The sequence below is a fragment of the Anguilla anguilla genome, chromosome 5 (assembly GCF_013347855.1).
Source record: "Anguilla anguilla isolate fAngAng1 chromosome 5, fAngAng1.pri, whole genome shotgun sequence".
Lineage (NCBI taxonomy): Eukaryota > Metazoa > Chordata > Actinopteri > Anguilliformes > Anguillidae > Anguilla > Anguilla anguilla.
The window spans coordinates 60,930,120-60,942,396 of record NC_049205.1 but is presented as its reverse complement, the minus strand read 5'-3'; the positions used below and the strand labels follow the sequence as shown (position 1 = coordinate 60,942,396).

General features: G+C 41.6%; 3 protein-coding genes across 5 annotated transcripts in view; 2 read left to right on the top strand and 1 right to left on the bottom strand.

Moving 5' to 3' along the window:
- Nucleotides 1–12,277, top strand: part of LOC118226803 (GTPase IMAP family member 4-like) — a 115,506-nt gene that overhangs the window by 73,587 nt on the left and 29,642 nt on the right.
- LOC118226786 (GTPase IMAP family member 4-like) overlaps nt 1–12,277 on the bottom strand; it is a 65,876-nt gene that overhangs the window by 29,553 nt on the left and 24,046 nt on the right. Inside the window, exon 3 of the mRNA XM_035416680.1 lies at nt 11,015–11,168. Within this exon, the coding sequence (XP_035272571.1) occupies nt 11,015–11,045 (31 nt within the window). The 5' untranslated portion in view covers nt 11,046–11,168. The remainder of the gene's footprint in view (nt 1–11,014; nt 11,169–12,277) is intronic.
- The window catches only part of LOC118226804 (GTPase IMAP family member 7-like), a 43,197-nt gene that overhangs the window by 22,689 nt on the left and 8,231 nt on the right, over nt 1–12,277 (top strand). For 2 of the 4 annotated variants that reach the window (XM_035416716.1, XM_035416715.1), the window contains exon 1: nt 11,094–11,410. The exons of 1 other annotated variant lie outside the window; for it this stretch is intronic. The gene's annotated coding sequence lies outside the window, so the exon portion shown is untranslated. Of the gene's footprint in view, nt 1–11,093; nt 11,411–12,277 lie in introns of those variants that run through there. One more of the 4 variants, XM_035416717.1, reaches the window with a different exon arrangement.

Below are 12,277 nucleotides of genomic sequence, written 5' to 3'. Positions count from 1 at the left end.
GTGGAACCCTATTGTATCTGTTAGGATTATTAGGGGTCCAAGCAGCGAAGCTGGTGGAACCCTATTGTATTTGTTAGGATTATTAGGGGTCCAAGCAGCGAAGCTGGTGGAACCCTATTGTATCTGTTCGGATTATTAGGCGTCCAAGCAGCGAAGCTGGTGGAACCCTATTGTATTTGTTAGGATTATTATTATTATTTGGGGTCCAAGCAGCGAAGCTGGTGAAACCCTATTGTATCTGTTTGGATTATTATTAGGGGTCCAAGCAGCGAAGCTGGTGGAACCCTATTGTATCTGTTAGGATTATTAGGGGTCCAAGCAGCGAAGCTGGTGGAACCCTATTGTATTTGTTAGGATTATTAGGGGTCCAAGCAGCGAAGCTGGTGGAACCCTATTGTATCTGTTAGGATTATTATTATTAGGGGTCCAAGCAGCGAAGCTGGTGGAACCCTATTGTATCTGTTCGGATTATTAGGGGTCCAAGCAGCGAAGCTGGTGGAACCCTATTGTATCTGTTAGGATTATTATTAGGGATCCAAGCAGCGAAGCTGGTGGAACCCTATTGTATCTGTTAGGATTAATATTAGGGGTCCAAGCAGCGAAGCTGGTGGAACCCTATTGTATTTGTTAGGATTATTAGGGGTCCAAGCAGCGAAGCTGGTGGAACCCTATTGTTTTTGTTAGGATTATTAGGGGTCCAAGCAGCGAAGCTGGTGGAACCCTATTGTTTTTGTTAGGATTATTAGGGGTCCAAGCAGCGAAGCTGGTGGAACCCTATTGTATCTGTTAGGATTATTAGGGGTCCAAGCAGCGAAGCTGGTGGAACCCTATTGTATCTGTTCCGATTATTATTATTATTATTATTATTCTTATTTTTCTCCGCTAAAAGTGTCTGAGGCTCAGCAACCATAAGTCCTAGAACAACCAAATTTGGCAGGTGGGTTTCTATGGCCCCCCACTACTCAGGCACTAAAAATCACCTATGTCGGCCAGATGGTGGCGCTATAACAAAGGGTAATGCGTAAAAGCCCATAACACCCACACCATAAGTTTGATCAACACAAAACTTAATGGACCTATGCAGCTGAACGTGCTGTACAACTTTGTCATTGGGACCACCTATGTCCGCCATATTGTTTGCCCGCCATTTTCACAGTTTAGTTGGGACGTGGCGGTTTTCTCTGCTAAAATGTCTGAGGCTCAGCATCTATAAATTGTAGTCCAATCAAATTTGGTAGGTCGGTTCCTATGGCCCCCCACTACTCAGGCACTGAAAATCACCTATGTCGGCCAGATGGTGGCGCTATAACAAAGGGTCATGTTTAAAAGGTCATAACTCCCACACCGTAAGTCAGATCAACACGAAACTTCATCGACGGATGCAGCTGAACGTGCTGTACAACTTTGTCATTGGGACCCATGTCCGCCATATGGTTTGCCCGTCATTTGGACTTGTTCATTAGGTGGGGTGCGGAAGAGCTGGAGCTCCAAATCTAAGTGCTACGACATCCAGTAAACTTCTTTACAGCAAGCGACATCCATGGCGACACATGTAATCCGACACCGTAGGTCTAGTTTTTAGCAGTGAGGGGAGAGTCTGAGCGTCGCGGAAGCAATGGAAGACAGTTCTTGAGTCTGCATCCATTTGAAGACAGTATCGGGTGAGTTTGTTTAGTCTTTGAATCTGCCATTATGCTGAGAAACAGCTAAACCATTTTATTTATAGGTTCTGACTTTCTGTGCAAACGCGCGAAAACATGCTGGTATAATGAAACAATGACGGTAGCCTAATACATATATAGTCCGCTTCGTTCCGTTGCTACCATAACATAACAACCTACAGCTGCAGTTTCTCGCTGCAATTACTAATATTGAATATAAACAAAAGATGCAATTTATGCTGTAGTCTGCCAATGTCTAAATAAATAATACGGTCCATTTGAAGACAGTATCGGGTGAGTTCGTTTAGTCTTTAAATCCGTCATTATGCTGAGAGAAATCGTATTCTCAATTTAATCTCTACATTGACTGTAAGCTTAGGGTTGTAACTAGGTAGTTGTTTCGTAGGTGACTTAACTCGTCTTAACTATTGCTTGTATTTTTGCATAGACTGCGTTGTTGCTGTTCTTGTTTGTGTTAGCGTTAATCAGTTTAACCTACAGGGTCCACGTTGAACTATGCGGTTGTTCCATGCACTTGGAACGGTAGGCTACTGCCCTCTAGGGTTTTCGACACACTTGTTCCTGGTTATGGTTAAACACTTTGTTGTATGTCGCTCTGGATAGGAGCGTCTGCCAAATGCCTGTAATGTAATGTAACGCAATATTCAGTAGCAACAAGATAAACCCGACATTAACCCTAAAATATGCCAATACAGCAGTGACAACGCTGCTCACTGAATAACGAAATAAACGAGACAATTTTTTTTTTAATTATACCATGTCATTCTACAGTCAATATCTGGGACTAAACATTATATAAATATACAATCTTACCATCGGTTTTACGCGTAGTGATGTCCCTTTTGCGAATGAGTGGTCATATATTGTCTTGGACAATCAGTTTGTGAAAAATACGCGCATCTGTTACGCCTGGGTCGGCTATCTTCATAAATAGCTGTGCGTAATACCACAGTTGTTGCTTACGGCGTTGTCGCCCTTTTTAGTGCAATCTGGCTTGATTGACAACTCATATATTCCGTAGGTGAGAGTATAAGCTTTCTAACGATGTATAACATGTCTGATTTTGCTTTTGGAATAGCGTTTTATAGGTCAGCGTAACCGAAAATTTTCTCATCTGCCAATGTCTACATAAATAAAATGGTAGGCTACTTTGCGCGCAGCACGCAGATCGCGAGTTGATATTACGTCTTTTTTTTCGTTTTTTCTCAATGTCGTATTTATTATTTGAAATGTGTATTTATGCAATTGGATTCAGCTGTGCAGGACCCGCAGAAGTTCTCCTAGAGCGGGCTAAGTATCTGTTTTTTGCCATTAGTGTATCTAGATTAGACTTCTACCTGTTTTGTAGTTTGCCCAGCATTAGTTTTGGTGTTTGTTTGTGAAGTGTAGTTTGAAGTGTAGTATCTTATTAGCCTCATTTGCTCTAACTGACTGCATCAAGCAGGTATTGTGTGGAGCTAGTTAGCTGCTGGTTTGTGGGGCAATTGCTTAGTCATCAGCTGCTTTTCATTTGCTAATTAGGGCTTGTAGTCTGGCTTGGAGCGACGCTAGCGTCGCTCCCTCCCAGTTTGTGTCGTTGCATCTCTATCCTTCTACCATCACCCTTCCTCTCTCTACTCCCTGTCCTCACTGCTATGCTATGTGTCCATCCCATCCCAACCTGTTCTCTCCCCTACAGAACTGACCACCACTTCATTTCCTTCTCCCTCCCTCTTGCTCCCCTCCCTCCCTCCCCTCCATCCACTCCTACTGTCATGGTCCGCCGTAACCTCCGCTCCCTCTCTCCCTCCTCTCTCGCTTCCAGTGTCACTGCTTCACTCCCCACTCTTGAATCCTTCTCCAACCTTCCCACTGACTCTGCATCCTCCGCTCTGTCTTCCTCGCTCTCCTCAGCACTTGACTCTCTCTGTCCTCTAGTCTACAGGCAGGCACGCTCGTCCCCTCCCAGTCCGTGGATGTCTGACCCCCTCCGAACCAACCGGGCCAGCCTACGTGCAGCGGAGAGGAAGTGGAGGAAATCCATGGCTCAATCCGACCTGTCTGCCAACCAGTCTATGCTAGCTACATTTTCTACCGCTGTAACCTCTGCCAAAATTAATTATTATCAAACAAAAATTCATAAATCTGCCTCTAACCCTCATCAACTGTTCTCCATTTTTTCCTCTCTCCTCAGCACTCCTTCCCCACCTCAGTCCTCCCTCGCTGCAGATGACTTTGCAGTTTTCTTCGATGAGAAAATTGCAGACATCCGCAGCTCCTTCATGTCCACCACCACCCTTCCCCACTCCCCCATCTCTGTTCCCTCCCCTTGTTTCTCCACTTTCTCTCCCCTCACTGACTCTGATGTTTCCCAGCTCCTACTCTCCCACCGCCCTACCACCTGTGCTCTTGACCCAGTCCCTTCCTCTCTCCTTCAGACTATCACACCTGACATCCTCCCATATGTCACCTCCCTCGTGAACTCCTCCTTGTCTTCTGGATGTTTCCCCTCTTCTTTCAAGCTGGCCCACATCACCCCACTGCTGAAAAAGCCCACTCTGGATCCCTCTGTCATCCAGAACTACCGTCCTGTCTCCCTTCTCCCTTTCCTATCCAAAACAATTGAACGAGCTGCTTCTAATCAACTCTCTTCTTTTCTCTCCCTGAACAACCTCCTAGACCCCTACCAGTCTGGCTTCAGACCTGGCCACTCGACAGAGACCGCACTCCTCTCGGTCAATGAGTCGCTTCACGCCGCACAAGTAGCCTCCCATTCATCTGTCCTGATCCTCCTAGACCTTTCTGCTGCCTTTGACACAGTCAACCACCCCATCCTCCTGTCCTCCCTGGCAGCTATGGGGATCTGTGGCACAGCACTAGACTGGATTGAGTCCTACCTCTCCGGTCGCTCCTTCCAAGTCACCTGGGCTGGTGCAGTATCAGCACCTCGCCCCCTTGCCACAGGAGTTCCCCAGGGCTCTGTCCTTGGTCCCCTCCTATTCTCCCTGTACACCCAATCTCTTGGTCCTGTAATCTCTGCCCATGGGTTGTCCTATCATTGTTATGCCGATGACACCCAACTCTTTCTCTCCTTCCCGCCCTCTGACACTCAGGTCTCTGCTCGCATCTCTGCTTGCCTGAGGGACATCCAGAGCTGGATGGATAACCACCATCTTAAGCTGAACCCAGGTAAGACAGAGATGATCTTCATCCCTGCTCCATCCTCTAACCTTCTCGACTTTTCTATTTCCCTAGGGGACACTGTGGTGTCATCATCACCCACCGCAAAAAACCTTGGAGTGGTGATGGACAACAGACTGTCCCTCTCCCAGAACATCACGGCGGTGAGTCGAACGTGCAGGTTCTTCCTGTACAACATCCGGAGAATCCGCCCCTTCCTCACCACCTACGCAACCCAGCTCCTGGTTCAAGTGATGGTCCTGTCCCGTCTGGACTACTGCAACTCACTACTGGCTGGTCTGCCAGCATCCGCCATCAGACCCCTGCAGCTCATCCAGAATGCTGCAGCGCGTCTGGTCTACAACCTCCCCAGACATTCCCATGTCACCCCCCTGCTCACTGACCTCCACTGGCTGCCTGTTATGGCTCGCATCAAATTTAAGACCTTGGTGCTTGCATACCAGGCAGCTAAGGGGTCAGCACCAGGATACATCCAGAGGATCATCAGACCCTACACACCAGCCAGACCTCTCCGTTCTGCCACCTCTGGACGCTTGGCACCTCCCCCTCTTCGCGTCTGTACTTCCCGCTCCTGTCTGCTGTCTGTCCTGGCCCCTCGCTGGTGGAATGACCTCCCCGTGGCGGTCAGAACAGCAGAGAATCTCACCACCTTCAAACGCAGACTGAAGACTCATGTCTTCAGGCTGCACCTCTCCCCACCCCTCCCTAGCCTATAGTTTAGCTCACTGTACCTGGTTAGGATAATATGATTATGTTAGTGTATCTGGCAGGATTGTTTTTTTTTGTCTGATTAGGTGTGATTAGATGTGATTCCAGTGCTAGTTTGTACTTGGTAGGATTCTTGCTGAACAGCTTACTCTACAGGGTTGGAGTCCTGATCGATGTGGTCACTTCTGGCACTACGATCCTTACTTCACTCTAGTGTTTCTTTTGCACCTCTACATCATGAACCAATGCACTTGTTGTACGTCGCTCTGGATAAGAGCGTCTGCTAAATGCCTGTAACGTAATGTAATGTATTATTCTATCTGTCTCTGTGGGGCTCTGAAATGTGCATTCTCTGCTAAGCTGAGCAATGGATTGGAATATATGTCTGACGTAGTGTTGCACGGTATTCCAAAACTTCAGCTCTTTCTCGGTACTTTAAAAAAAAACGAACAAAAAAAAAATAAACGGTTCGCTATTAGAATATTCCGACATTCGGTAGTTTTGAGTCAAATGTAAAAGCCAGGGAAAATTGTCTCTGATTTAGAGGATGAAAAGTGTAATTTGTCAGAATCTTCCCTAGATGGCAGTAGCAACTAAGGTTGCCAAGTGAGGTGACCTGCGCTTGTGCACTCAGCTCCTTGATACAGCGCAAGCTTTGACTCAGTTCACTTCAGTAGCAATAGGTGTTCCAATTTGGAAATATTTTATTATAAATAGATGCTGTACTGTTATTAAAATATGCTGTTTTTAAATCTATTTAAAGGTGAAAGCCCTGTTTTAAAGATTATTTAGTTTACAACTGTTTAATTTTTTAAACATATTTAACATATTTTTCTATTGTTCAATGTTGTAACACTATAGGCTTATGCATATTAATATGTTGAAGAGGCTTCAACTTAAAGGTTGTTAATGAACCAGGTTGTTAATAAACTCTGAATTCGAAAATGAGGTCAACCCTTGTGGACATTACGTTTCTGATCTATTAAGGTAATTTCAGTATTGTTAGGTACCGAGTATCGAATTAGCATCGTTTAAGTTTCACGTTTCATTTCAGTATTGAGTATCGTAATACTAAACCTGGTATCAGTATCAAAGTCAAAATTTCGGTATCGTGACAACACTAGTGTGACGCCTTTTTTAGTTGCGGCGCAGAAACACTGCAGCTGTGCATACACACCGGACCATCTAAGTGTTACGACATGCCATGTAAGTGTTACGACATAGTAAAGGCCTTTACGGGAAGCGGCCAGGACTAAGTCATCCGACAGCGTCAGATCAACACAAAACTTCATCGACTGATGCATCTGAATGTGCTCTACAATTTATGCACCTATGTCCGCCATATGGTTTGCCCGCCATTTGGACTTGTTCATTAGGTGGGGTGCGGAAGAGCTGGAGCTCCAAATCTAAGTGCTACGACATCTAGTAAACTTCTTTACGGCAAGCGACATCCATGGCGACACGAGTAATCCGACACCGTAGGGTCTAGTTTTTATCAGTGAGGGGAGGGTCTGAACGTCGGGGAAGCAGTGGAAGACAGTGCCACCCAGAGTGCATGCTAGGCTACCAAAAGTTTGTTTTGAGAGGATGAATAATTACTTTTCTTGAGCCTGCATCCATTTGAAGACAGTATCGGGTGAGTTCGTTTAGTCTTTGAATCTGTCATTATGCTGAGAAATAGCTAAACCATTTTATTGATAGGTTCTGAGTTTCTATGCAAACGCGCTGGTATAATGAAACAATGACGGTAGCCTAAGAGTGTGGTGGAAATGAGAAAGGCATTGTGTTAACACATAAACCCGAGCTATCTATGTTGATAGGGCACAAATATGGATTGTAAAAATAGATATGTGTAATACTATGTTTATATATTAATTAAATCCAGAAACCGCAATGTTTCAGCCATGGGAGGAAGCTTGCCCCTCAGCCAGCACATCACATCCTAACACATCCCACAATTTAGGTCTGCAGCACATTCCGGACTTACACGAGGGGCTTATAGGTCAGTGGTGTGCCGTCAATTATGACGGAGATGTGTACCCGGGCATCATTCAAGATATTGATGGTTACAGCGGTGCTCTTGTTAAAACAATGAGCCGCATAGGTAACAATTGGTCCATAGGTAACAATCGATTCTATTGGCCAGAGAGAGATGACATCATCTGGTACTGTTGGGAAACAGACAGTTTTGTGTATTCTGCGTTTGGGAAGTTTCCGCTGGGCCCCAGGGGGGAAGGGGGTGAGCCCCCCTGTTGTATTCAATTTCAATGTGAATGGTACCTGTTTGAATAGGTAGGATGGATTTGAATTTGAATGGTCCAATCGGAAGGAAGCACAGCCTCTATCACCAATCAGAGGCAGTGCTCCCTTTCAACAATATAATTCCACAATATGCAAATACAAGTCTACTGTAAACTGTATAAATCTGATCACCCACCAATACTATTTTGAACTTCCTTGCTGAGTTGTTCCCGTTGCCGGCTGCGTAATAAATCTTCCTGTTTTTACTACAAACTTTTGATCTGCTTCTTCCTGGGCTAACGGTCATTTTACCTGTTTTTGGTAACATGGTAACCCTTGATTCCCCTACAGTACCAATCCGAGAAAGTAATAGGACTTATCCCTGAGCCTGTACCAGTGACCAAACAGCACAAGGAGATTGCAGTGTCAGTCTGGAAAGAAATTTGTCAAACCCTTGATTAGATGTGGCCTTTAATCACATTCAGACATTCACACACACATGTGCCGCATGTACATACACGCACACGCACACACACATTATGTGCAGCCACACAACTGTTTATAATGGGCCAGACTAGAGTGCTCAGAATGCTTAAGTCCAAAGATGTACTATCATTTTGAATCATCTTCTGCATAATGGAAGACTGGGATACATGCACACACACACACACACACACACATTTTACGCACACTATGCATTGAGAGTATGAGGTACATTTCCACTGGGTGTTGTTAAAGTTCTATACAGTAATTAATACACAACTGTTCATCTAAGAGACCAAATTTTAAAATATACATCCAACTCTCACAATTATTTGATGTAATTTTGATGTATCATTGCTTATGTACATTTTTGCCTTACCATTATTTTGCATTGTAAAAGCAGTTTTGTCTCACGACAGTTCAACAAAAATGTTTCAAATAAATGTTTCTACTGTTTTCAATTTAATATTTTCTACATCCGTGTTCATTAATTGTCATTTCCGCAACACAACGTCATTTCCACAGCACCCTGTCATTTCCATCACCGCACACATTTTTTGAAAATATTCAAAAAGTTACAACCATACATTAAACATTTCTCCACAATTTGGGAGATCATACTCTACTTAATGCAATAATACAATTTATTTATTTCAAAACAGTATCTACCCAAGCCAACATTATATTTCAGATTGTGGTGGATGTACGTTAAGCCGTTTTGTCCTTGTGACATTTAATAAATTTAATTCGCAAATGTATAATAATTGTAAAAAGGTATCAAATAGTCATATATTATTATGGGGTGACATATGTCATACTATTTTTAAATAATAGTCATATATTTAGTTGTGGTGGAAATGACATTTGTTCATTACGGGTCAGACAAAATTTCAAAAATGACCAAATTATCTTGTGATGGCAGTGCGTCCTCTCTTGGACCTTAAAACTAGACAAATTAGATAAACTTATGAGACTGTGGTAAGTGTGATTTGAACAAGTTTTTTAAAATAAGTTCACAAGGACAAAAGTGCTCCTAGTTGAAGAAACCCCCATATATTATATTGCCGCTATATTCTGTAGGACTAGTTTATATAAATATATGTTAGGCTCTTTGCGTTTAAAACAAAGTCCCCGGCCCAAAGTGTTTGTTACTGTTGCAGGATAAAAGCTTACCAATGTAAATGTCATGCTAAAACATTCGTTTTAAAACTTGGCACATATAGTTCAAGTTTTAAAACGGATTATCTTGAAGTCGTTATTCATGTACGTATGGCAACTTCAGATAAGATGTAATTGCAGGACCTATCTAAGGAGACTATCATCCTGTTAAAACGTTTGTGACAATATCATAACATATCTTGCAAGATTACTCAAATTCATGAAGTTAACAATAACTGGTTTCATATCAAGTTCTGAGTACATCAGCCAATGAACAATGTTGTAAATATGAGAAAATATATTATGAAATGTTTACCATTAACAGGAAAAAATATGGGTATGTGTTTAAAGTATTTCACATCACTTATATTTACAAAAAATATTGCAATCCAGTCCTGTCTATTGTTTCTTCATTCCACTGAAATATCATTATAGCTTCTTGCCTGATTTTTGTTAAGATGTGTCACCCTCCATTTTGCTTTGATTTTTTAATGCATATATTAATTTTTGCCAGAAACAATTTCCGGAAATCATTACATTTCCTGTATTTTAATCATGATTACCAGCCAAAACTGTTTAAAGCAAACTGTGTAACTGACTAAAAGAAAATTTTTTGCGTTTTCTTTAACTTCCGTAGAAAACAAAAGCAAGCGTACACAGCTGAAGTAAAATAATGTAAAGTATACTTAACATTATTTTGAAGTAAAAAAAAAAAAAATGTTTCAAATGCATAAACTATTGAAACTAAAATATAGAGTGAGAGCACATGGGACACAACAGAAGTGAAATATATAGCTTTTATGTAAATATATTTTATTTTAAACTAAAGATTAACTTTAAAAAAAAGGTTTAATTTTACTCATACTATTACTTTTGTTATTATTACTGTCTGTCGTTCACGGCAGACTGAAAACACACCAACCTTTCGTTACCGAGGTGAAGTTGGTTTCATATTGGACATTCACATTCGGCATTTTGTGCCTTAGTTAGGGACCGAGGTAAAAGTACAATCATAATCAGGAACCTGTGTGTTTCTTGAATTTTAATAAATTGGCAATCTATTACTTGTGAAAACCGAAGGTTGTGGAAGAAGGCCAGGCATTAATAGAATAATCTGCAATTGGTTTGAGGTGTTTTTGTCAAATATTGGCAAAGTCTCCCTCTTGCACCTACTATGGAACTTCATTGTATGATTATACATTTACTACTTCTGTGTAAATAAATTATGTAGTTTTTACCTTAAAAAAATTCTGCTGCTTTGGTTGTGAGCATTTGCTGCATAATTAAATGTAAAGCAGTTTTTAAAATTTGGGTTAAAGTCCTGCTCAGCCAAGCTCAGATTGCTCGGTCTTTGGCCCGGTTTCCAACTTAACAAGCAGAGCTTAATGAATTCAGCAATAACTAAAAGCGCCAAACTATTTGTGTGAAGAAAATTGGTAAAACATTTAGTTGTATTGTAAGTCAAGGTTAAGGACAAATTTTATAAATTCATGAGAAATTAAATGCATGCCTGGCTATTGACTTTTAGTCCTACCAAATATCATTTTATTTATTTTCCTTACCCGATTTCCGTGAAGATTCTTTTCCCTCCATTTTGCTGCGAGAACAAGTTAGTTCCTCCTACTTGAAAGATGAGTAACTTACTGAGCATGGCACAAGTGAAGAGCAAGTCTCATGCTGCATGCTTCACAATCAGAGTCCATCCTGAATTCCTTTCTATAGAAAAAAGGAAAACAATCCTTGTTTATGATGGCACAGATGCAATAACAAGTCTAAACTTCATCCAAACATCACGTCTGGACACTAAAATTCCGACAGGTATCTCTGCAATGATATTGAGTCTTTGGTAGGCTAAAGCAAAAGTGGTATAAGTATGGAGAACTGAGTAACGGTGTTCAGTTTCATTTTCGTTGTTCAGTTCCTGTAGAAGACAGACGCATACAAAAAAAGAGGTAAAGGTACGTAAATCATATTTAACATTCTTTTTAAGTTATTTTTTAAAATGTCTTAGATTTTAAAACTATTGTAACTGAAATACAGATTAAGAAAAGATAGGACATGACTAAAGTGTAACATTTAACAGAAGGAAAAATGAAAAGCTAAAGCTAGGTGGCAAGCCTGTTCTGGTCAACAGGAACATTAAAATATAAAGTCTTCCTCTATTTCACAAATATCCTTTTGTAAACATACTGAAAGAACTGGGAAGTCACTCCTATGCTGTTTGCTGCAGACATACAAATGAGGACCTTATTACGATCGCATTTTACAGAAGAAAAACGTGATTTAAAAGTGTGAAAGCGCAAATATGGCTGTTTCAGTGGTCTGGTTGTATTATGTTCTGGCTACAAACTTGACTAGAGTTCAAGATCAACCCCCGTGTTCTCTTATCAATCAAATGCTACATAATGCGTTGAACTATGTGAACATTTGTGCCTTTAAACAGCAGTATACTTAAACATTGCAATCTACTACTGCTTCAAGGCACAAATGTGTGCATAGTCCAATGCATTTGCATTTGATTGATACAATATACAGTGAAACGATATAGTTTAAACTGTCTTAATTTTACTGTGAAATGATGAATTCCCTTTCTTTTTAGACAGTACAAAACAAAACTGAGGAACTGGAATGGCCACTAGCAATAGTCCAGTAATAAGGATAGTAGCACCAGACGTGCATTCAAGACGGTGAGCGTTAGCTAACGTTCGTGAACATATTCAAACTTTTTTTTTTTGTTCGCCACGAACGTTAGCTAAGGTTACCGAACAGTCTGAAAAGGCAGTGCACCACGAACAAAAATTACTGCTGACAGGAAATGCACCGCG